The sequence below is a fragment of the Solanum dulcamara genome, chromosome 10 (genome assembly GCF_947179165.1).
Source record: "Solanum dulcamara chromosome 10, daSolDulc1.2, whole genome shotgun sequence".
Lineage (NCBI taxonomy): Eukaryota > Viridiplantae > Streptophyta > Magnoliopsida > Solanales > Solanaceae > Solanum > Solanum dulcamara.
Window position 1 is genome coordinate 3055999 of NC_077246.1, and position 26418 is coordinate 3082416.

The following is a 26418-nucleotide window of genomic DNA, read 5'->3' on the forward strand; positions in this document are numbered from 1 at the left end:
CAGATGAATCCAAATTAAATAAAATATTTATGAATTATACCAATAATTAAAGGTCACAAGTTTAAACTTTTTAATAATGAAAAAAAAAAAATTCTATCCAGAACACCACCCTAAAAAATACACACCTGAATTACATAAATCTAAATTTAATCACTCCCAATACATATACCAAACACTAAATAGAAAATAAAATTTCAAAAAGGGCAAAACAGCGTCAAACAAAAAAACAAATATAAAAGTTCCTCTCTTTTTCCTTTCTCACATCAGTCATAATAAATACATAACATCACCACCAACATGTGTTAAAGATTCACAAGAGAGACTAAATTGGTAGGTGTCTGCTACAAAAAGAAACCTTTTATTTTTTCTCTCTCTATATTTTTTTTCCTTTTTCATACCCCCTTATGAATATTTTTTCTTGAAATTCTCAACCTCTTTTTATATTTATATATTGAGGAAATTTCACAAAACAAGAGTGAACATAAAAAAATAATAATATGGGAGATAATAGAGGACTTGGAGTTTTGGGAGTTTCAATGTGTGGTGCAGCACAAGAAATAGAACAATTATCAAGAGAAAGTAGTCATTATAGTCTTTCTACTGGGATTTTACCTTCACTTGGTGCTAGAAGTAATAGAAGAGTCAAGCTTAAAAAATTTATTGTTTCACCTTATGATCGACAATACAGGTTATTTATTCTTCTTTGCCTTTTTTCTGTTCATAATTTACTGACTCTCGACTATTTTCTGTTCTTATGAATCAAAAATGTCGACCAAATTGGCATTCCTTCAATTGTATACTTATTCAGAATTTTCTAATTTGATTAATTTAAATTAGTGTTGGATTTTAAGGGTCAATCTTCTCTATTTTTCATTCTCCTACCATTTTTTTCAGTTTAGTTATTAATAGAGTTTTTGGCTCGACTAATTTAATTTCGTGTTGGTCTTTATAAGGGACAATCTCATCTATTCATCTTTCTCCTACCTTTTTTTTAGTTAAGTCATTTATAAAGTTTTTTTTACTTAATTAATTCAGATTCATGTTAGCCGTTAAGGAGGAAGCTTCTCTGTTATTCCTTCTTCCATTCTTTTTTAGTTTAATAATTTGGTATTTGGAATTTTTTGATTCGAATTAATTTAGATTTGTACAGCATAAAACCATTAAAGGGGGAGTGTTTTCTGCTTGACATTTCTCAACTTTATTCTGTTTCCATATGTGGGGTGTTCATAATCTTCTTTTATTTGACCATGAAAAATATTTTTTTTTAAAAAAGCAATAAATGAAGATACATGGTTAGGATAGTTTTTTGAGTCTTGGGAATAATTTTTTTTTTAATGGGCCTTACATGACAGGTTAAAATCTTTAAATCAGATTCAAATGACAAAAGAGGCAAAATACTAGAAGATTGATAAAGTTAGCAAGAGGTGCACTTAAGAGAATTCGACACAAAATAAATAAAAACGAAGAAGCTTGAAGCGTAACATTTTTTAGTAATTATGGTGTCAACGAACTTGACTTTTTATTCGAGTATGTTACCTCCCACAATACTTAATTATAACTCAACAGAAATAAAAAATAAAAATTGAAATTTGAACCCTGATATCTCTAATATTTAAAAGTGTATAGGATCTTCTAGTATGCGCCACTACTTTTTTTTTTTTTTAATAATATAGTACACCTTGTGCATTATTAAGTGTTCAATTATTTTTAATTAATTTTCTTGTGTGGAGAGTTGTTGGAAATAACGTCTATGGATTTTTTTAACCCTCAAAGACTATGTGTTGATAGTGCCTCACTTGTCAATTTTTAAATTTTAATTTTCCTAATATTTGATCTATGAATTATTCTTGATTTGGTGAATAGGATTACTTTTAAAGGTTCAAATTACGAAAATATTTTTCCATAATTAGCTTTGACTAATATTTGAAAATTCCTTTACATTATTTTCTTTTGACTTTTTGTTGAAGAAAAGTTAGAATCTTTGAGTAAACATCAAACATGTGTCTCCTAGATCCATCCAATGCTTTAATTTCTCCGTGTGTTACTCCTTATCTTTTAGGAATTACTAGTAAAAAATGAAAGTACTTTTTTTTTAATTTTTTATTAATGACGGTCATAAATCAAAGTAATCTTGTAATTTCGTTATTTGACTACTATATTTTTACGTTATTGGTGGAATTCGATTCCCGATGTAATTCCCTCCCCCTATGTTTTTAAAAACGTCGATAAACAGGTACTTACTACCTCCAACAATTTTGACAGAGTACATAAATATATATGTGTAAAATGACAAAATTACAATAAATATTGATAAGCATTTGAGTATAGAATATATGGTATCGAAATCAATCTTTCTATTTTTATAATAATAAAAATAAGATCTAAAACGCTATATTTTTTTTTAATCTCACTTATAAGTTATAAAATTACAATGTTAATTATTGGGTTGTTCCTTTTCTTTCCCTGGTGGGTAGGGGACAAAATATCATTCTTTGACTGGCCCCTTGTTGACAGCATAAACAAAAATCATCTTTTCAATTGTTGTACTTTTGTCTTTTCTACCTCTACTCCAGTTGCCTCTTTTGACACAAACTAAAACCCTTTTTCTATACTTTCTTTTATTGCTATTTTTTCTTTTCCTAAACTTATACTTATTTCAATTATTTTATTGACATATGTTATTTCTCAACAACACAGATAAAAAATTGATGGCAAAAATTAGTTTTAGTTTGTTGACTCTGTTTAAATTTGATTTTTCATTGTACTTAATGAATCCTTAAGCCAAAAACTGCTCAAACTCTTCAAAAGGGTCGAGTCGTGCGTGTTGAATTCTTGAAAAGTCGAACACGGATGGAAAAATATTTTTAAAGAATCCGAACAACACAATTTATTCCAATGGTCAATTCCATGGGACAATAGTGGTATGAGATGAGCCTAGTAAACTTGTATGTTTCACAGATATATTTGGTGATTTTAATCATTTAACATTGTCTAAGAAATCACAAATTGACAATTACTATTCTTCAAAATATCTTCTTTGTATATTTGCTAATAATGTTGACTAATTTATATTTACCAGTGTAAAAAGATGTGATTATCAAAAAACATGTAGTTCTAGCAGCAGAATATAACTTCTAAGACAACCAAATTTTTGATAACATTGTTTTAGTTTGCCATAAGGGATCCTTGGAGCAACAATAAAGTTGTTTTAGGTCACGAGTTCGAGCTGTGGTGTCACTGATGTTTTATTTATGTTTTACAAAGCTTAATAAGAACAATAATCCTATATCTAAATTTGTAACAAATGTTGTTAATATCTCATCTCAGATAGTTTCTTCAAGATATTTAATGTGCTAACAAGTTCAACATGTTGCACTTAATTCACGGGTCATCGTTCTTTTCTCTTTCGAGATTTTGATTGGTTGTTAATCCTGTTCGTCGTTTGATTAGATATCTGATTCATAGAAATGAACATGGATTTTTGCTAAAATCATCTCAGGTTAATACAATGTTTTCAGGTTATGGGAGACTTTTCTAGTTGTGCTGGTTGTTTACACAGCTTGGGTGTCCCCGTTCGAGTTTGGTTTTCTAGGAAAACCAGCAGGACCTCTTGCCAAGACTGACAATGTTGTCAATGGATTCTTCGCGATTGATATCATTCTTACCTTCTTTGTAGCATACTTGGATAGAACCACTTATCTACTCGTCGATGATCACAAAAAGATTGCTTGGAAGTATATGAGTACTTGGTTCTTATTTGATGTCATATCAACAATCCCTTCAGAGCTTGCTATGAAGATATCTCCAAAACCTTTACGTCAGTATGGATTATTCAATATGCTTCGTTTGTGGCGTCTACGAAGGGTTAGTGCATTGTTTGCCAGGTAAACTACTTGGCCTTCTAGTAATCAATGCTACTATATAGTAAAACCTCTCTATAACAACGTCGTTTGTCTAGATATTTTTTTTGGTTGCTATAGCAAAATGCTGATATAGAGAACATAAACATGAAAGTCGATTCCAAAGAAAACTGAGCCGTTATAATGAAATGTTATATAGGACGACTATAATAGAGATCTGGTTTTTTGTTTGAAACAGATTGGAGAAAGATAGGAACTTCAATTACTTTTGGGTTCGATGTGCAAAGCTTGTTTGTGTAAGTACATTTCACCCTTCTTTACATTAAGCGTTGATTGATGTTGTTCTAATCGATGCATTGTGTCGTTTTTTCTTTTCTATAGGTCACTCTTTTTGCTGTTCATTGTGCTGGATGCTTTTATTATCTTATCGCGGCTCATTATCCCAATCCAAACAAGACATGGATTGGAGCTTCTATGGATGACTTCCTTAATCAGAGCTTATGGATTCGTTATATCACTTCTATTTATTGGTCGATAACTACTCTTACTACAGTCGGTTATGGTGATCTGCATCCACAGAATACACGGGAAATGATCTTCGATATCTTCTACATGCTCTTTAACTTGGGATTGACAGCATATTTAATAGGAAATATGACTAACTTGGTTGTACACGGGACGAGTAGGACTAGAAAATTTGTGAGTAAAATTTATCTTATTGATCGATTGTTTTATCAGTAATTCTATAGTTTTTAGGTTCTAAATTGCATCTGTCCAAATCGCTGCTACAGAGAGACACAATTCAAGCTGCTTCAAGCTTTGCACAGAGGAACCAATTGCCCGCTCGCCTCCAAGATCAGATGCTTGCACACTTGTGCTTGAAGTTCAGAACAGACTCGGAAGGGCTGCAGCAACAAGAGACACTCGAGTCTCTTCCTAAAGCCATCCGTTCAAGCGTTTCACATTTTCTTTTCTACTCTTTAGTAGATAAGGTTTACTTGTTTCGTGGAGTGTCAAACGATCTACTTTTCCAACTGGTAACTTTATGAATCAGATAATTATTCTCTGTCCTAAATATTTTAAGCATGTTTTCCTTTAATATTTGACATTTTCTCCGTGATTCAAGGTCTCCGAGATGAAGGCAGAGTATTTTCCTCCCAAAGAGGACGTCATTTTGCAGAACGAAGCACCAACCGACTTCTATATTCTTGTAACAGGAGCTGTGGTAATTTTTATTCTCTTTTTTTGTAATCTGAACGCAAAATTTTTCATATATCGTGGTGTTTCAATTGATAGTACGAGTCTAATGTTGAATCTATCTGACAGGATCTAGTGGTGCTTAAAAATGGAGTTGAACAGGCAAGTTAGATGCAAAAACCTTCATATTTTCAATACATTCACTCTATTCTTTTTGATGGATTACATATAAATCTTAATTTTCCGAAACCAAAACTGATATTTCAGGTTATCGGAGAGGTGAGGGCTGGTGATCTTTGTGGTGAAATTGGGGTTCTTTGTTATAGGCCTCAACTATTTACAGTACGAACGAAGAGACTGTGCCAGCTACTACGTATGAATCGTACAACATTTCTGAATATCGTCCAGGCCAATGTTGGGGACGGGACAATAATCATGAATAATCTCCTTCAGGTATGAACGCATCAAAACATTTCCTAATTTTGATTTCGAATAAAATGATCTGACTAAACATGTCTGTTATGTTTTTCTGTTTTCGCCGAGCAGCACTTGAAGGAAATGAAGAATCCAATTATGGAAGGTGTTCTTCTGGAGACCGAGCATATGCTAGCTCGCGGTAGAATGGACTTGCCTCTCACCCTTTGCTTTGCAACACTTAGAGGTGATGACTTATTGTTGCATCACTTGTTGAAGCGCGGCCTTGATCCAAATGAATCAGATAACAATGGAAGATCCGCGTTGGTTAGTACCCTTACGATCTTCTGTTACCCTACGCTTGAATTCTATATAACTACATTTCTCATTTTTTCCCCTTTCTTATTGGTTCTCTCATCAGCATATCGCCGCGTCTAAAGGCATTGAGAACTGTGTCAGTCTTTTGCTCGATTTCGGGGCTGATCCCAATAGTAGAGGTATGCTCCATTTCTATTTCCAAACTGTTATTGCTAAAAAATTGTCTTTGTGCAAACATAAAAGAGTTAATAGTCAAAAACACACCTGAACTATTGTTTTTTTTTTGTGAGTTTCACACTCTAAAAGTATCAACTGTTCCCTTTTCCTACCTGAACTATCACCATCTACATATTAAAACACATCTCAACTATCAGATAGTTCAGGTAGGAAAAGGGAACAAGTGATAGTTGAGGTGTGTTGGTGATAGTTTAGGTAGGAAAAAAGAGCAAATGAAAACTCGCGAAAAAAGTGATAGTTCAGGCGTGTTTTTGGAAATCCATATTTTTTCACTATGTCTACTGATACAGAGTCTGAGATAAATATTTGATTCTGTTTCTTGTGTATACACAGATTCAGAAGGCAATGTGCCATTGTGGGAGGCTATCATGGGGAAGCACGAGTCAGTTATCCGATTACTCGTTGATAACGGTGCTAAGCTATCAGCTGGTGATGTGGGACATTTTGCCTGCATTGCTGTTGAACAAAACAACTTGAATTTGCTCAAGGACATTGTCCGTTATGGTGGGGATGTCACACTTCCCAAGATCAATGATTCATCAGCGCTTCATGTTGCTGTTTGTGAAGGCAACATTGAAATAGTAAAGTACCTCTTGGATCGAGGGGCTAACGTTGACCAACCAGACGAACATAATTGGACCCCCCGGGACCTTGCTGAGCAACAAGGACATGAAGACATCAAAGAACTCTTTGAATCTGGGGTAGTGATGAGAACTCGATCCGTTGATCCTATCCCCGAGGAACGAGGGGTTCGATTCCTTGGAAGGTTCAAAAGTGAGCCAGCAATCTTCCCTGCATCCCATGGAGTCTCATTTCTAGGATTAGATGGATCGTCAGGGCGATCACGTCCTAGACGTAGGACTAACAACTTCCACAACTCATTATTCGGGATAATGTCAGCAAAGCAGACCAATGGGCACGACGTGCTTTTATCTGCAAACGAGACTAATGTAAGTGCCATGACAACCAAGACTTATGCTCCCCGAGTGACAGTGTGTTGCCCTGAGAAAGGAGACAACGGGGGAAAACTCGTTTTACTTCCACAGAGTTTGAAGGAGCTACTTCATATTGGTTCTAGTAGATATGGAATCTCCCAGGCCAAAATTTTAAGCAAAGATGGAGCTGAGATCGACGAAATAGAGTTGATCAGAGATGGCGATCGTCTAGTTTTTGTTAGTGATAAAGAAAACATTGATGAAGCTAAATCATCAGAATTGTAGAGAATTGAGGTGCATACCAAATTATTTCTTTTTCTTTTTTTTGGGTGGGGTGGGGGGATATATTGGTAATTTGGGATGAACAAATTGAGTGTAAACTAACTGACAGCCAATTTGTGGAACATGTAAAGGTCAGAATGAGAAAATATATGTACATCCAGTTACTTTTTTGTATAATTTTACAAATATTCATAGTTCAGACTTCAGAAACTCTTCTGATATTCTCTTTTGGCTTATCTAACCGATGAGTGACAAGTGTATTCAATAACATTTTTGTTATTATGAATTACTGAATAATGAAAAGTCATTTCTTGAATCACGGAATATTCCTATTATACATTATACCAACCAAATCCATTCGAAAGGAATGTGATATAGTAATTGTGCCACGAGTGCTCCCTTCTAAGGCTTCTGCTTCTCTCTAATAACTAAAAAATTGGTGATGTGGCTATCAGGCGGAAGGCGGGAGAGGGGAGGTAATGATGAAGTCTCCATTGCCATAGCTCCCGCGTTGCCTTAAGTAGCCTTCCAAAAGTTGTCAGAACAAACTTACATTTGCCATCAATGCTATGAGAAAGAATAGTCTTCTTAGCTATATATTTTGTATGGAACAAGGAACTAGTGTTTATACAGAATTTGGAAGTAGAAAATTCAGAAAAAAGGTCTGGAAGAACAATATTCATGGACTTCAAATTCTGAATCTGTCTTGAACGACGTAGTGAAGGCAGCCTTGGACGAGACCATGGTGCTTCCAGGGATGAATGGGGCGAAACTAAGTGTGTAACAGGTACAATAGAACATAGGATTCAAGCAAAATATCAGAAATTTTCTATCACGACCCAAAAATCGAGGTCATGATGACACACATCTCAAAACCCAATCTGATGTGTAACCCTAAAAATAAAACTCATACAAGACTCTCAAAGAGGAAAGTGATGCCACAATTTAAATAAAAAGAAAAACAATAAAGAGAAAATCATCCCAAAACCTGGTGTCATAAGTATAAAGAGCATCTAATACAAGGTTCAAATCTGAAGATACAACATAAGTCTCTGAATGATCAAAAGACTGAAAAATAAGAATAGACTAGTGACGATCCGAATTCTGGGACCTCACCACTAATCTGAGAATACACAATCCGCTAGAATATCAACTGCCACGTGAGGTACCCCGACTAGTATCTGCATCAAAAAATGATACAGAAGTAGGGGTGAGTACAATTCATATGTACTCAGTAGGTTTTAGCTGATTGAGTATAAAAAATTAATCAAACCTATGAAATAAACTAAGGAACGCTTCCATCTGCATACAGAAAAGTCTCACTTCGGCATCGGTGCCGCCAGTTTATATATATAATGGCGCGAGTAAAGTGAATCCGTAATAACAGCTCATAATCACAATTAATCAGATAATTTAAGTAGCACAGATATCAATGCAGTGCAATATGATGATGCAATGATGTGGTGGTACGGTGGAATCAAGACTGTCGCACAGCCTGTCGTATACACCTGCCGAGATGTGTGCTACCAAGCAGGACCCATGGGGGTCTCGCAGACCATATACCTCAATCACAATATCTCATTATCCTTGCCACCTCCTCGTGGTCAAGGGATCACAATGCATCTACTACCCTGCCGTAATACTGCCTCGGACAGGGACTCAAGATACAAAGGTTTAAATGTGTTTTATTTTCTTTCTCAAAAAGAATTTCCATATTTCCCAACTTCTATGATGAATGAGGATGAATGCATCAAAACACATATAACATGGAAGTAATATTCAACTCACATGTGGTAGAAGGTTCAAAGTTCTCAAAACTTAACCTACACATGATATTCACCCTCAATAAATAGTAATAGGAATATTCATCCCTTTCTCAACAATATTTCAATACTTAAGCATTCTCAAAACCCCCAACTCAACCTCTCAGGCGAGCATCACAAGTCAAATAATATACTCAAGCTTCTCTCTTAGGAAAATCACGAATAAGGCCTCCACACGGGCTATGTAATACAAATAAACCCATATATGACAATACATTAATAAATAAGCCCCCATACGGGCATCACAATATATATATATATATATATATATATATATATATATATATAACATTCTCAACTCATACTACGATCTCATCCCAAAGTCTATAACATATGAACGACTAATTACTCCATCTCAATCTCAAAAAAGGATAGCCAAACCTACCTTAATTGCCGAAACCGCACTCGAACACCTCCACAGAACAAGCAACTCTCGAATTTAATGCCCGGACTGATAACCCACTATCAACAATAAAATATACACATCACAAGGAGTCCAATGACACCCATATTGATAGGTTTCAGAACCGGGGGTAAAATGGTCCAAAAATTAATTATTTCCGAAAAAGGTCAAATATGGAAATTTATTGGACAATCACATTCTACTTGTAATAAGGAACTCATGGTTGAAAAACCCATAATAATAGAGCTCAAAACGAGTTAGAAATCACCATTTTCCTTAAATTCGAATTAGGGAAGAAACAAAGATTTTTGGGGTTTGAAACTAAACTTTAGGGGTTAAAATCATCAAGAACTTAATGAAAAGGAAATGTTTTAGGTCAAAAATTACTTACCCAACACTTTGCCTTAAAAATCTCTTCTCAAATCACCTCAAGGAGTTCAAGAACTCAAACAATTGATGAAAATATTGAAATGGGAAGAAAGGGGCATTTTCTGCCCAAAAAGTTACTGTTCACGCGTGTTTTGTACAAATTTTCGAAAATCACCCTCAAGGTCATTACAATTTCATTCTTTTATTATCTGCTAAATCCATTTTTTTTACCATATGCTCCATTAGTGATTGTTGTTGCCATCCTTTTCTAAGTAGGACGAAGCTTCCTTGCTACCTCTTCTCGAGTCATTAACATGAACTTGCACGAGGTATCAGAGTCGCAGTGTCACATGTTTATCATTCCTAAAGTCTATTGTATGCAGCCTTACCCTGCATTTCTGCTAGAGGCTGTTTCCATAGCTAGAACCCGTGACCTCTTGGTCACATGACAACAACATAAAAAAGACAATGAGGTAAATATGAACATACCTCTTTCAGCATCAAGAATGAAAATATCTGATCCATTTAGTGAATTCAAAATAGAAACATTACTCCAAATTCCACATCCAGTTCCAGTATCTGTGATAGAGGCAAAAGCATCACAAGAACACTTGTTCTCACATTGTCTCTTGCAATCAAATAAACTCATGTTGTTGTTTCAAAACCTAAATCTATTACCAGAGACACTATTTGCCCTCCTCTTGAACCACAAATCGTTTCTAATCGAGCACTCCATCGATTCTTCTGTCACACAACCAACACTAGGCTTGTAAAAACACACCCCAAAAGGTCTTGCTGCTCCTCTTTCGTTAATAAAACCAAATGTATCTATTGCATATCTAGACAAAGTTCGAGCCTCATTGACCGAGTAAGTCAAGTACTTCTCATCCTTTGTCGAAACAAAGCTGAATCCCACGTAGTCATAGTGTGATGCTCGCGATACATTGCCAAACGTCCCATATCCCCAGCGTCCATTCGTCCAAAACACACTATTATCAATTGGTCAATGTCATTCGTATCTATACCAATCGTAAAAGTCCCCGAGGCTGGTACATCTTTATTTATCCAAGAAGTCAGTGACCATATCTGTCCTGTTTTAACATTTCTCCCAAGTTTCATCCCAGGTAATAGTGTATCAGTAGGATAATCAAAACTTTGCCACAATGTTGTATTCACAGAACCATTAGTATTCAATTCCATCAACACAAAATTGCCATTGTCAAATAGTGTAACACTTGCATTTCTTGTTGTTGCATTATAAGAAACTCAACAAAACAAAATTTTCCCCTCCATAGAAAAGTTTCAACTTTCCCTCTCCATCCAATGTGAGATTGTTACCTGATGCATATTGTATCTGATTATCGCGATTTGCAACCCAAACGGGGCGATAATCATCAGGGTATAAGGTTATGTTAGAGGGTAAACTGTAGAATATGCCTATATAATGTGTTTTATTGGCATCAAGGCTAAAAATACTCAAGCCTGAATTCCTTGTTTGCTGATTCCAATTTTTCTCCAACTCTAAGGTGTTGGTATTGAAATATTGTGTCTGTTTGGTAATAAGAAAGATTCATGAAAAGGAAAAATAGTAGGATTTTTAGGCATGGCCATTAAAGAACTATTATTCTAGTATGAAATTTTTGTATAGATATTTGAACTATGTTCTTACAAATTGTTGTAACTGTTGAAAAATTGACCTTGTCAGAATAGGCAAGCAGAACATGTTTCAATCAATTTTCTCCACCATGATTGATTAGGAAGAATGTTATATGTTTCCTCCGTTTGTACTATTAGTGACTACCTTACATGATGGTCTTAGCTAGCTTCTTTTATTTTTGGTAATTGTGGTGTCCGAGTCAGCTTGCGTGCATCTCAACTAATTTTATGAGATATCTTCTACCTCTCACGAACAACAGGTACCAAGAAACTGTAGGTTAGCTTATTTCATGGGATACTTGCTACCTTACACCAACAACAGGTGTCAAGTAACTCTGAGTCAACTTATGCGCACTCCGACTAATTTCACGAGTTACTTGCTACTTTCCAGCAACAAGTATCATATAACTCTAAGTCAGCATGTGCACACCTCAACTTATTTCACGGGATACTAGCTAGATTCCACCACTAACAAGTACCAGATAACTCTGTCTACCAATAAATAAGAAGAAACCACCAAATATTTCTTTCTCTACTGGAATTTGAACATGAGACCTCGTAATAACTTACTTCATTAACCACTATACCACATCTTTGGGTGCGCTAATTTCCATTTTATGTTCAATAGTTGATTTATATAAACAATAAAGATTATGGAGGAACGATAAGTATTTATACTTTATTGCATTTGTTTTTTTTTTAAGTAAAGGATCTATTAACTTGATTGGGAATAGTTCTATTACGTTTTTAAAATGGTTTGGGGACCAACTTGACTAATGCCATAGACTTTACAAGTCTTGAACATTTTAGGTAGCAGCTGGTGTTGACTCGTTAATGTATTCTTTTTTCTTGAATTTTAATCATATATGTTTATAGTGTAAATAAATAATCCTTACATTATCAACATTAATGAACTAAATCTAAGAGGTCATTACACAAGGGTATCTTAATAAAGTATTGAGAATATATATTAATTAATTATGGCTAAGTGAAAAAAGTGTATATGTTAATTATATATATATATATATATATATATATATATATATATATATATATATATATATATATATATATATATATATATTGATTTAATACCCATCCCATAAAAATAAGGTTTTACTTTGGAGTATATTGGTTTATTCTCTAGCTATGAGAGATGATGTATACTCGTTGTGTTTTAGTTATTGAAAGATTAAGTAAAACATTAGCCAATAGAATAAAAAAAATTATTTACTAAGAAAAGGTAGAGATTGATCAAATTGAGAAAATTTGATTAGATAAAATCTGATATATTTTTAACTCATCGAGAATATAATCCTAGAGTCTAGTTTGAAGAACATGAATGTAAGAATTAAGATAAAATATTAGTAATAGATAGATGGACGATTTATCAAGCTCTTATCAATAACGTAAAAGTTCAAACAATCAATTACTAAGATTTTTCTATTGTTATTTCTTTTGATTTGGTTATCTTACTATTTTTGCTATCAATATATTTATCTTAGTATATTATCCGAGCATCTTTTCACTCTTGATTTTTCAAATATGTTTTGAAAATATTTTTCTTGAGTCGAGAGTCTACAAGAACCAACTTCACTATCAATTGGTAGCTTGATACAAAAAATATAGTACTCCATTTGTTTGTTGTTTTTAGCTATCCACTATTTTAAGAATAAATTTTTACTTTTATTTATCACTTTTAACATATCAATTTTTTTTTATATTTTATTCTTAGCATTAATTACATATTTTTCAAATTATTTTCCAGCACTTAATAAATACTATAAATCAATTGATAGGTGCAATTTGATAAAATAATCATATCAATCATTATTTTTTTTTAATGAGTATATCAAATTCAAATATGACAAATAAAAGTAAACATCAAAAAAATAATAAAAATAAAGAAAAGTGACAAAGACACGTAATCCAATTTCCAAGTTCCAACTAAGTTTCAAGGATTCATTTTTACTCTTTTACCCTTCTCAATCTAGTAAACCCACTTGCTTCTCAAAGTAATTTCAATCACAAATCAAGGGTAATCTAGTCCAAAAAACTTCCATTACATCCCCTCTTCCAGCTCAGTCCCAATCACATTATTTATATTTATATAATATACTCTCATCTCTCTTGCTCTGATCATCAACTGTGCTCTGAGAGTAGTGAAATTTTTTCGATAAAAAAAACAACAAATTCGAATCGGAAAATTACCCAATTTCGATCGAGAAAAAATGTCGGGAAAAGGTGCTAAGGGTTTGATTATGGGGAAAACAGCGGCAAATAAGGATAAAGAAAAGGAGAAGAAGAAACCCACTTCTCGTTCTTCTCGTGCCGGTCTTCAGGTTTCTTTTTTTTTCTCCAAAAAAATATCTGGGTTTCTTCTTAATTCTTCATTTTTTGATTGATTGTTTGATTTATGATCGTAAATTAGGATTTTTGATCAGATACAGTTTCTGGGTTTGTCTTTTTTAGGCTGGAAAATCAAATTGGATTTAAAGTTCTCTGTTTTACTGGGCATGGTTGTTAAATTTGCTTAACAATGTGTATGGGTTATGATTTTTCCATTCTTTTGATATATAGAACATGTAAATTTTTAATCTTCATTGTGTTTAATATGAATTGAGCTTGAATTTGGAACTTTTGAGCCTTTTTATTTGTTTAAGCTCAATTTTTTGTTGTTGTAATTTGTCATTTTGATGAGAAATGTCTAAGCCTCAAAGGACTTAGAGCTTTTTTTGGCTTATCGCTTTTGTTAATACTGTTTTTTATTGTGTGTTTTTTAGCTCTTCTTTTTTGTTATACTTTAGTTGTTTTTTCTCAGATGTAGTTAAAGGACTCACAGGATCATCCCAACCCAATAGTTTTGGCTCGGATCCTGTATTTGTGGTAAAAAATAATCCACTAAATAAGTACAAACAATAGGATTTGAATCCAGTAACGCAAATGGGTTGTGGTAGAGTTCCCAAGCTCGAACTCATAATGTTCAAAGTTGATCTGCCTCTGATTTTCCCCTCCTTTTTTTGGGGATTGTAAGGATTTCTTTTATTACTTTGCAAGGTTATTAAATACGACTAAAAGAATGTGTATGGATAATACATATTACAAAAAGTTGGTCCACTATTTAATAATGGCTTACACATTCTTTTGATGTAGATTATGTGTATATATATAACCCTTATTTATATTCAATATGATATTAAGCTGAACTGGAACCTTTGTCCTTTTTTTATTTGTTTAAGCTCAACCTTTTTGTTTAATATTAAATTTCTCCCATGAGAGGCTAAACTATCTTTTTTACCTTAGGCAAAGGTTGAAGAAGATCTCAATGAACTAATCTTGAGATTATCTAGTGTGTGTAATGGGCTTGAGTTTGTGGTTTCTCTTTCTGCGGAAACGGTTAATAATCAAAGCGGGACCTCAATAATCTGCTTTCTATTTCTTATGGTATAGTATAAGGTGTCAAAATTTGTGCATGATGTGCTTTATGGATTTGTTCTTATTATTTGTAAGGACTGTGTTTAAGGGCTGTTGAAAACATGAAACATGGTAGTTTATATCCTGGATATTCACGAGTTTTGGGGGGATTTTCAAGAAATAGATTCAAAGTAGTCAGAAATGTAGAAGCAGAAAAAGAGCCATGGGAGATCAAGGTTACCCCTTTATGTATTGGGGACATAATGAGCATTGACATTGTGTCTCGTGCAGCTTTGGCTCAGGGATTGTCTCCTCTTCTGTCCATTCACAATTTGATTTATTTTTTTTTGGACAATGGCTGACCTATTTTGGTTTGATGGTTAGCATCAATTGAACTAGTCATGAATGAGCTTAAGGACTTGGTCTGCCTTTTTTATAGGACTTGAGAAGGCATGATGTTGGTGAGGTTTACACTCATATTTTTGCTATGGTCATGAAGATATGATAGCTTTGGCAGCGCTTTTGAACTGTAAGTTAAACCAATTAGAAACTTGTTTTCTAACTGGTTGGCATTTGTTTTTATCCCTCTTTTTTGGGCGAGGGGGAGAGGAAGGGCGGGAGTGCAAGGAGCTTGTTTCTATCCAGTGATAAATTTGACGATGCAAGTAAATCCTGTTAGCGGTAATGGAGAATGATACTGAATAATGGTCATTCTGTTTTTCTATGCAATGTACAACTTGTGTGAATAGTAAGGTCTGTTTGGTGGCAATTTTTATTCCAGGAATGTAGTTACTCTTCTTTTACTCTTGAATTGACCCGTGCTGCAAGCCTGCAAACTGCTCAACGATTAGGCAATGGCCATATTTATCTCTTTTATTCTGATTCCTTTTTCATGATATTGTACATAAAGTTAATTGCCCTTTTCTTGACTCATCCGTTATAGTTAACATTGATACTTTGTCGCTTCAAAGCCAAGGCATCCATAAAGTATCCTATACTCCTATAGCAGTACTGGTGTTATACTGCCCTGTGTACTAATGTCTTTGTATTTTTGTTCATTCATCTAATTTGATTAATATGAGGATAATGTGACACTGGCTTTCCTTATGGTTTCCAAACTGTTTGTCTTGTGCCTTGTCAGTTTCCAGTTGGGCGTATCCATCGACTGCTGAAGGAGAGAACCAACGCCAATGGGAGAGTGGGTGCTACTGCAGCTGTCTACTCTGCTGCAATCTTGGAGTATCTGACCGCAGAGGTATTGGAGCTGGCTGGAAATGCAAGCAAGGATTTGAAGGTGAAACGTATCACCCCAAGACATTTGCAGCTAGCAATTCGAGGTGATGAAGAACTTGATACTCTGATCAAAGGAACTATAGCTGGAGGAGGTGTTATACCACACATTCACAAGTCGCTCATCAACAAATCTTCCAAGGAGTAATGGAAGCCTGTGTGCTACAACTAGACATAGAAATTGTTATGTCGGCATACTCCTTTTTGGAAAACTTTAACCAGTTGGTTTTGGTTTCTGCAAATGCATAGACATAGAATTGTTATGTTGGCATAATCCATGGTCCTTTGCTGACATTCTAAATTTAATGTGATTGACTAAGGACCTGGTCCTTTGTTGACATACTCAAATTTAATGTGATTGCCTGATTTCTTCTATTGTCTCTCAAGAATCCCCTTTACTTAACAGGTCCATCCATGGATGTGAATCGTGAATGTTGACATCCATGCACATATTTTTAAAATTTTACTATTTTTTAAAAATACGATTGATGTAGTTATGATTAAAAGTCGTAGGAAATCAAATTTGCAGTTACTTTCTACTTAATTCGTTTAATTCACTTCAATTTGAATTATTCATGTTTTAACATTGACCTTGTAAGACTGTTTTCTAAATTTTGGCTTTAAATCTCCTCTCGATTTACTGTTTCTATTTTCCAAAATACTTTAGTGGATGTTGGCTGAATGACTTCAGGTACAGTGGCATACACAAGATTTTATGGGGAAAAAAAGAGAGGATGTCTTATTATCACAATTCGTCAAGTAAGTAAGTTTGGGTATAAGCATATATGTTTTTATGCAGACTTTACTTCTTGATTTGATATAATATCAGCCAAAATAGTTAAAGTGTGTGCAAACGAGATTGAACATCACCAATAACAAAAAAAGTTGGGAAATTTTGCATCAACTTGCATTGTTAATACTAAGGTACATTTTGTAATAAAAAAAATTGCAACTTAGAAAGTTACCATCAACATTATCCTTGAAATAAATCTATCAAGATTACAAGCTTTAATCAAAACTCACAACCTAATAAGTTGATTGAATCCAAAACAATTGGTAACATCCAAAAGAAAACAAAATTCTGTTATAGACAACTAATAAATTGTCCTTTGCTATGTCTGTATAGGTGTACCAATTACCTTCAAATTCTGAATCCGACTATGTCTTTAAAAGTTTGCTACCCTTGGAACGTCCACGGGAAACTTATCTATCTCATCCATCCATGGATTCACTTCCTTTACTGGCTTTATAGTCCTCAAAGCCTTCCATACAGCACTATTACATTTGAATCCTGAACCAAATCCTATTTGCCACACTCTGTCACCTCTCTTCACTCTTCCCTTAGCTTCCGTATAAGCCATCTCGTACCATAAAGAGCTGCTCGAAGTGTTTCCAAAACGATACAATGTCATTCTTGATGGCTCGAGGTGCATTTCAGTAAGATGTAAATTCTTCTCTATTTCATCTAAAACAGCTCTTCCACCAGCATGAATGCAGAAATGCTCGAATGCTAGTTTGAAATCAGGAATATAAGGCTTCAGCTTCATCTTAAAAAGTTTCTTCCCAACGAGCGTAGCAAAGAAAAGCAATTGTTCAGATATCGGTAACACAAGAGGTCCAAGAGTAGTAATGTTGGTTTTTAAGGCATCTCCAGCCACTGCCATGAGTTCTTTCGACAAAGAAACACCTAGTTTCCCATTAGCATCCTCTTCTTGTGTGACGGAAGCAAAACACTTGTCATCTGCACCTTTGTTTGTACGAACAGCGTGCAAAAGTTGGTATTTTGATCTCCTTCTCTCTGTCAATTTATTTGAAAGAAGTATAGCTGCACCTCCCATTCTGAACAAACAATTTGACACTAATTTTGATCTGTCATTTCCAAGATACCAATTGAGTGTAATATTCTCTGTACTAACAACCAATGCATATGTACCTGCATGCACTTGAAGTAATTTTTTAGCAAGATCAATAGAAACTACCCCTGCACTACACCCCATTCCACCTAAATTATAGCTAGCTATGTTCCCTCTAAGCTTATAATGATTTATGATCATTGCAGACAAAGAAGGAGTTGGATTAAACAGGCTGCAGTTCACAATCAAGATTCCAATATCCTTCGTTTTCACGTTTGTTTTAGCCAATAGACCATCGATAGCACCAAACATAACCGTCTCTGCCTCTTTCCTAGCTTCTTTCAATGAAGGATTAGGAGGTATGTTGAGCAAGGCCTCAGGGAAATATGTGTTGTCCCCTAGCCCCGATCGTTGTAAAATCCTTCGTTGGAAATCAAGATTCTCCTCGGAAAATGCACCAGTTAGTCTAGACTGATCCATGAAAGTCTGCATTGTGCACTTATGTGGTTCACCAGGCTTGTAGCAGTTAAAGTCCACAAGGTATACAGGGCGAGGACGTGTTACAATGTAGACCGTTAATACGAGTACTATGAGTGTTGAACATGAAATTACAGAGATGAGGTTGTATTGAAGATTGTCCCATAATTCAGAAAGATCTTGAGGAGTAAGTGTTGACATGTGAGCAGCAACCACAGCTACTAGAGGAGTTAATAAGACGTACATTCCATGAGTAATGAGGTAATGGTAACCAAGTTTAACATATTTCAACTTAACTGATTTGTTGTAATCTGGCAACTTGTTTGATGAGGGTGGCATCAAGGGTGTAGTTGCTTCTGTCATTTTTCTCCCTGTTAAAAGCGTTTGACACAAGTTAAGACACAGTGGGCGTATGGAGGATTTTTCGTAAATAGTGTCAACATTTGAAAAAAGTGAATGAATCACTACTATGACAAGTGATGTCATTTTTATATTAGCTTATTACATTTATGGTAAACTATGTTGCTCGGTTTCTTCAAAATTGGTGCAATACTCTTGTCGTATCCTTAAAAATACATCACTTTTGAAGGATACAACATGTGCCCATCAACATATGGGAAAAAGTGATAGTTAAGATGTGTTTCATTGAAATACTTTGGACTTACACAAATAGTTTGAAATACAATATAAATCTTGCTCCAAATTCTGATTAAGGAGACACCTTTGATCTTTGTGCACTAAATCAGATCCATCATAATCTTGTTATTTCTTGATTTAAAGCATTAGAATGGAAACCAAAGGAGGTACATAACTTGTATTAGTGCCAACCAATAACATATTCAGTGTAACTTCAGAAGTGGGTTTGAAGAGGTTGGTGTATACTCAAACCTTACATATTTATGATAGACCCTTGGCTCAAATAAAACACAAATCAAATCAGGTTTGAAAAAGAAATAAGTAATAAAGAAATGTTAGAAAATAATAATTTGTATCAATGCCAACTATGGAAAATCCAATCACCACTATGTATGATCAAGAAAAAATAATTCATGAATATAAATATTAAATGAAAATTCAATAACACCAAAATAAGAAAAAAAAACATTCAAGAGAAATTAAACAATAACCTCTAAATGGTTGACCAGAAACACGAGTTTTCTGACAAAGAATAGTCACACCCTAGATCGCTTCAATCCCCTCTAGAGAAGCAAAAGAGAGCTTACACTAGAACACCAAACAAAATTGTGTTACCCATTGAATAATTTTTGTTACAAAATATGAGGTAGTGAGATTTTTACGTTAAATTAAAAAAAAAATTATAGATGAACAGGGAATACCATCAATTTTAATGGATAATACTATCTTATGAATAATCTATAATCAAGAATTAGTAGGTTTAGAATAGGTGTGATCTTGTAATAAGTACATATTAAACTTTTATTAGTTGAAAAATGTAGACATTAAATTGTGGGTCCAGCTCCATATTTTGCATGAAGTTATTTTTCTTTGATATGTAATTTTTAAAGGGGTGCATATCTTGGTTGGTTGGCTAAAGATTTATTTGGACGGTAGGTGAAGAATTTTGTATGACATCTATGTCATTGATGATGTCACAGGATGGTAGCCTATTGATATAAATAGCCAAATCATTTCTCAATTAAGACACACCAGAAAAGAGAAAAAAAAATAGAGAGCAAGGTATTCCATAGACGATAAGAAAATAGTCTGTGAAGAAAAATAGAGTGTGAGAGATATTGTAGTGAGGTGAAAAAACTAAAAGAGTTTTTTTTGAGTGTGTAGTGGTTTTAGGAGTTTTTATGCTCATGACTACACAGTGTAAAATTCCTTACTATAGTGATATCAGCTACTCCTCTTGATCGTGGTTTTTTCCTTATTCAGAAGGGTTTCCACGTAAAATCTTGGTGTCATTATTGCTGCATTTTTATTCTTGTTGATTTAGCCATAACTTAGTATTCCACGTTTATCACTAATACTGTGACTATTATTTTTTGTGGGTCTATTTTATTCCCAACAAGTGGTATCAGAGCTAAGGTTCTGTCTGAGTATGCCTTGTGGTTGCAATACAGTCTGAGCTTCCACATCAAAAAAGAATTACTTTGGTCTCCTAATAAATAGTATTTGTAAGTGATAAACGATGGAAGCCAACACTAGTAGAATGATCACTTTGAATAGCATAAATTATGCCATTTGGAAGGCAAATGGAAGATTTGCTCTATGTCAAGAATTTTCATCAACCTGTCTTTATCACTACAAAGCCTGATAATAAATCATATGACGAGTGAAATTTTTTACACAGGCAGGTTTGCAATTTTATTAGACAGTGGGTTGACGATAATGTGTTGAACCATATTTCTGAAGAGACACATGCTCAGACTATATGGGAGCACCTTGAAAGTTTTTATGCTCGAAAAACTGAAAACAACAAGATGATTCTAATAAAGCAGCTGTTGGGTTTAAAATACCACGATGGTTTGACAATGACAGATCATCTGAATAATTTCCAGGGGATCATGAGCTAGTTATTTGCTATGGATATTAAATTTGATGAAGAAATTCAAGGCTTGTTTTTACTTGGCTCTCTACCAGATTCTTGGGAAGTTCTTAGAACTTCATTATCAAATTTTGCTTCGAATGGTGTGATCTCTATGGATCTTGCTAAGAGTAGCCTTTTAAATGAAGAGATGAGAAGAAAATCTCAGGGTCCCTCCTCATTAGATATTTTGGTGACAGACTCTAGGGGGAGAAACGAGAATCGTGGTTCTCAAAACAGAGAACAAAATAGAAGCAAATTCAGAAGCAGATTTAAAGATATTGAGTGTTATCATTGTGGAAAGAAAGGGCACACAAAGAAGTTCTGCCAGATTTTGAAAAAGAAGAATAGAGACAAGGAGGAACAAAAAGAAGATGGTAGTCGTGTGGCCACCGCCACTACGGAAAATCTTGTTACTATCCTTGTTATATTGTTTGTGAATAATCAAGATGGGTTGTGGACAGTGATGCTGCATCTCATGTGACATCAATGAAGGAATTTTTCTCATCCTATACTTTAGGTGACTTTGGAATTTTTTGAGTATGGATAATGAGACTGTATCTAGGGTGGCTGGTGTTGGAACGATTTGTTTAGAAACTAGTATTGGAACTAAACTAGTTTCAAATAATGTAAAACAAGCACCTGATGTTCGTTTGCGCTTGATCTCTGTTGGTATTTTGGATGATGAAGGATATGTCAATACCAATGGTGTTGGAAAGTGGAAGCTCACTAAGGTCTCCATGATTGTGGCTCGTGGTGAAAAACATTGTGGTCTATACTGGACTACGACTTCTACCTACGTTGATATGGTGAATGCAATTGAGAGCAATAGCTCTTCAACGTTATGGCATAAGAGGATTAGCCACATTAGCGAGAAAAGACTAAATGTTCTGGGCAAGAAGAAATTATTGTCAAATTTTGAAAGTGCAAAATTAGAAAAGAGTGAGAACTGCTTGGATGGAAAACAAAAAAGAGTCTCTTTCCAGTCTCACCCTTCTTTAAGAAAGACAAAATTGCTTGAGTTGATGCATTCAGATTTATGTGGTCCAATGAAGACAAGGACTTTGGGTGGCACACTTTATTTTGCTACCTTCATTGATGATTGTTCAAGAAAACTTTGAGTCTACGTGTTGAAAATGAAAGACCAAGTGTTGGTTGTCTTTAAGTAGTTTCAAGCTTTAGTTGAAAGTGAAACTAAAAAGAAGATGAAGTGTATTCGTACTGATAACGATGGTGAATATTGTGGACCGTTTGACGAATACTGCAAGCAATAAGGTATCAGACACCAGAAGACTCCTCCTAAAACTCTGTAGCCTAAGGTTTAGCAGAAAGGATGAACAAGACCCTGATGAAAAGAGTTAGATGTTTGCTTTCTGAAGCAAAGTTGCCGAACTCTTTTTGGGGTGAGGCTTTATTGACCGTTGCACATGTTATTAACCTATCTCTCGTTATTGCTTTGCAAAGTGATGTTCCAAACAGAGTTTGGTATAGCAAGGACGTTTCCTATGACCATTTGAAAGTGTTTGGCTGCAAAGCTTTTGTACATGTACCTAAAGACGAGGTCAAAATTAGCTACCAAGACAAGGCAGTGCATCTTCATTGGTTATGGACTTGGTAAGTTTGGTTACAGGCTATATGATCCAATTGAGAAGAAGGTTGTGAAAATCGTGATGTTGTCTTAGTGGAAGATCAAACCATTAAAGATATTAACAAAATAGAAAAGCTAAAATCTTCAAGTTCTGAAGGTTTAGTTAATCTTGATCAAGTTCCTCATACAAATGCGGATGATGTTGGTGGGCTTGATGATGATGGTGATTCCCAGAACCATATTCCGAATCAGCATGTTGATGGTGATAATGATAACAATGCTGATGCTGATGAGGTAGATGCTCCTACTTACGAAGCTATGGGCGAATTAGATATTCCACTCAAGAGGTCTACTAGAAAACGTATTCCTTCCTCCCGTTATTCATCTAATAGTATGTATTACTCATTGATGAAGGAGAACCCGAATGGTATGAGGAGGCCATGGAAGATGAGCACAAGGATCAATGGATTGAAGCCATAGAAGATGAGATGAAATATCTGCATGAGAATCATACTTATAAGTTGGTGAAAATGCTTAAGGGAATGAGTGTTTTGAAGAAAAAGTTGGTATTCAAAATTAAAGCCAAAAAATACAGTTTGAAGCCCAGATACAAAGCTAGACTGGTTGTTAAGGAATTTGGTCAAAGAAAAGGTATTGACTTTGACAAAATATTTTCTCCCGTTGTGAAAATGTCCTTCATTCGTACAGTCTTTGGTTTGACTGCTAGTCTTGATTTGGAGATTAAGCAGATGAATGTGAAGACTATTTTTCTTCATGGTGACTTAGAAGAGGAAATTTATATGGAACAACCTGAGGGCTTCAAGGCAAAAGGTAAAGAAAATCTTGTATGCAAACTTAAGAAGAGTCTATATGGACTGAAGCAAGCTCCAGACAGCGGTACAAGAAGTTTGAATTTGTTGTGGAGAAGCAAGGCTACAAGAACACTTCTTCAGATCACAGAGTGTTTGTACAAAATTTTCTGATGATGACTTTATCATCCTCCTGCTATATATGGATGATATGCTAATTGTGGGTAGGAATGCTTCCAAGATTGACGAGTTGAAGAAACAGTTGAGTAAGTCTTTTGCAATGAAAGATTTGGGTCATGCTAAGCAGATTTTGGGCATGAGAATTACTCGTTCAAGAGGCGAAAGGAAGTTTTACTTGTCACGGGAGAAGTACATAGAATGTGTACTGGTGCGCTTTAATATGAAGAGCGCTAAGTTAGTTCGCACTCCTCTTTCTGGTCATCTGAGATTGAGCAAGAGGATGTGTCCTACAACAACTGAGGAAAAAGAGAGAATGGACAAGATTCTTTATTCCTCTGTCGTCGGAAGTTTGATGTATGCAATGGCATGCACTCGACCAGATATTGCTCATGCAGTTGGTATTATTAGCAGATTTCTCAAAAATACAGGAAAAGAGCATTGGGAAGCTATGAAGTGGATACTCAAATATCTAAAAGAAAACTCACATGAATGCTTGTGCTTTGGAGAATCAAATCCTATCTTGAAGGGCTATACAGATTCTGATATGGCAGATGACCTTGATAATAGAGAAATCCACTACTGGATATTTGTTTACTTTTTCAGGGGGAGCTATATCATGGCAGTCGAAGTTGTAGAAGTGTATCGCACTGTCTACAACAGAAGCTGAGTATATTGCCGCTACTGAAGCTGCAAGGAGATGATATGGCTGAAGAGGTTCTTTCAAGAGCTTGAATTACATCAGCAGGAGTATATCGTTTATTGTAATAGTCAAAGTGCAATAGACTTGAGCAAAAACTCCATGTATCATGCAAGGACGAAGCACATCGATGTGAGATATCACTAGATTCGGGAAAAGATAGAAGATGGATCTATACAGGTCAAAAAAATCCCTACATTTTAGAATCCTTCGAATATGCTGACCAAGGTGATACCAAGGGACAAGTTCGAATTGTGCAAAAAACTTGTTGGCATGCACTTAAACTAGAAGCCTAGTGTACCCTCATTCAGGTAAATAGGTTTGGAGGGGGAGATTTGTGGGGTCTAGCCCCATGTTTTGCAGGAAGTTATTTTTCTTTGTTATGTAATTTTCAAAGGTGTGTATATCTTTGGTTGGTTGGCCAATGATTTATTTGGACGGTAGGTGAAGAATTTTGTATGACATTTATGTCATGGCCTAACCCATCGGTGGCCCCTCAAAGTTGGCACAAACTTTCACTTAGACACCTCAACTAAGCTTTGTTCATTTTAGACACCTCAAGTAAGGTTCTGATATGTCATTTTGACACTTTTTTTTACAATCACCCAAATATCTAAAGTGTGTGTAATACACTTGACGCTGATGTATCAAAGTGACCAATTAAATGAAGAAACGTGACAGATATATCAAAAATAATTTTAAAATAATGACTTTTGATTAGAAAAAAATAGTCATTAACTTTATTTAATTGGTCACTTTGACACATTAGCGGCAAGTGTATTACACACGCTTTAGATATTTGGGTGATTGTTAAAAAATAGTGTCAAAATGATACATCGGAACCTTACTTGAGGTATCTAAAATGAACAAATCTTAGTTGAAGTGTCTAAGTAAAGTTGGTGCCAATTTTGAGGGGCCACTGATGGGTTCCGCCTCTATATCATTGATGATGTCATAGGATGATAGTCAATTGCTATAAATAGGCAGATCATTTCTCAATTAAGACACACCAGAAAAGAGAGAGAGAAAATATAGAGAGCAAGATATTTCATAAACTATAAGAAAATAGAGTGTGAGATATTGTAGTGAGGTGAAAAAACTAAAAAAATATATTTTTTTAGTGTAGTGGTTTTAGGAGTATTTATACTCGTGACTACACAGTGTAAAATTCTTTACTATAGTGATATCAGCTGCTCCTATTGGCCGTGGTTTTTCCCTTATTCAGAAGAATTTCCACGTAAAATCTTGGTGTCATTATTGGTTTATTTTTATTCTTGATTTAACCATAACTTAGTGTTCCGTGTTTATCACTAATACTATGAATATTATTTTTATGGGTCTATTTTATTCCCAACATAAATAACTTTTATATATATAACTAGAGTTGAAAATAATGGATTCAGTTAAATGTACAGAACTTAACCTAGATCCGCCACAAATGAATAAAGGGAAAAAAAAAGTAGCAGATTCATTTATTAAGGAAAATCTGTTACCCTCATTGGTCCAGACATCTAGCGGTAGAAATGAAACTTGCTTAAACTTTGTTACCCTCCTTGATGAGGGTTTAATTCATTTTAAACACGTGGCTTTTATCTATTGATTATAATTTAATTATTTAAAATTAATTATAAATTAAAATTTATTTAACAGAATTTTAATTAAATAATTTAAATAATTTTTTTAAACACATGACGGTCATCTATTGGTTACAATTTAATTATTTACAATTAATTATAAATCAAAATTTATTTAACAGAATTTTAATTACGAAATAGGACCAAAATGCCCTCAAACTATTGCAAATGATACAAAAATACCCCTCATCTATATATTGGGCCTAAAATGCCCTTTTCCGCTAAAGAAAAAGTCATTTTTAGACCTAAAGGTAGATATCAAGGGCATTTTAGGTCCAATAGATGGATGAAGGACATTTTTGTACCATTTCCAATAATTCGAGACATTTTAGACCATTTTCCGGTCAAGAACCACATAAATTGGCCTACACTACTAAATAAATAAATTAAATTACATTGTCGGTACACAAAACTTAAACTTAGTAACATAA

At 34.5% G+C, this 26418-nt stretch overlaps 3 protein-coding genes across 3 annotated transcripts; 2 read left to right on the plus strand and 1 right to left on the minus strand.

Annotated features, from left to right (window-relative positions):
* Window positions 1-313: 313 nt before the first annotated feature.
* LOC129870876 (potassium channel AKT1) lies at window positions 314-7495 on the plus strand. The gene is made up of 11 exons (XM_055945760.1): window positions 314-688; window positions 3519-3884; window positions 4099-4156; window positions 4242-4559; window positions 4652-4897; window positions 4987-5085; window positions 5187-5219; window positions 5325-5510; window positions 5604-5798; window positions 5893-5968; window positions 6360-7495. The coding sequence occupies exons 1-11, from the start codon at window positions 498-500 to the stop codon at window positions 7244-7246; spliced, it is 2655 nt and encodes an 884-aa protein (XP_055801735.1). The 5' UTR covers window positions 314-497; the 3' UTR covers window positions 7247-7495.
* Window positions 7496-13603: 6108 nt separating this feature from the next.
* Window positions 13604-16578, plus strand: LOC129871518 (probable histone H2A variant 3). Its single transcript, XM_055946449.1, has 2 exons — window positions 13604-13836; window positions 16050-16578. The coding sequence occupies exons 1-2, from the start codon at window positions 13726-13728 to the stop codon at window positions 16344-16346; spliced, it is 408 nt and encodes a 135-aa protein (XP_055802424.1). The 5' UTR covers window positions 13604-13725; the 3' UTR covers window positions 16347-16578.
* Window positions 16579-17353: 775 nt separating this feature from the next.
* On the minus strand, window positions 17354-18961 carry LOC129870973 (3-ketoacyl-CoA synthase 11-like). Its single transcript, XM_055945841.1, has one exon. The coding sequence runs from the start codon at window positions 18889-18891 to the stop codon at window positions 17365-17367; it is 1527 nt and encodes a 508-aa protein (XP_055801816.1). The 5' UTR covers window positions 18892-18961; the 3' UTR covers window positions 17354-17364.
* Window positions 18962-26418: the final 7457 nt, after the last annotated feature.

Coding starts and splice junctions, on each gene's coding strand:
- LOC129870876 (XM_055945760.1), top strand. CDS start 498: ATGGGAGATAATAGAGGACTTGGAGTTTTGGGAGTTTCAATGTGTGGT. Junction 5,799..5,892: donor ACAATGGAAGATCCGCGTTG/GTTAGTACCCTT, acceptor TTCTCTCATCAG/CATATCGCCGCGTCTAAAGG. Junction 5,969..6,359: donor GGCTGATCCCAATAGTAGAG/GTATGCTCCATT, acceptor GTGTATACACAG/ATTCAGAAGGCAATGTGCCA.
- LOC129871518 (XM_055946449.1), top strand. CDS start 13,726: ATGTCGGGAAAAGGTGCTAAGGGTTTGATTATGGGGAAAACAGCGGCA. Junction 13,837..16,049: donor CTTCTCGTGCCGGTCTTCAG/GTTTCTTTTTTT, acceptor GTGCCTTGTCAG/TTTCCAGTTGGGCGTATCCA.
- LOC129870973 (XM_055945841.1), bottom strand. CDS start 18,891: ATGACAGAAGCAACTACACCCTTGATGCCACCCTCATCAAACAAGTTG.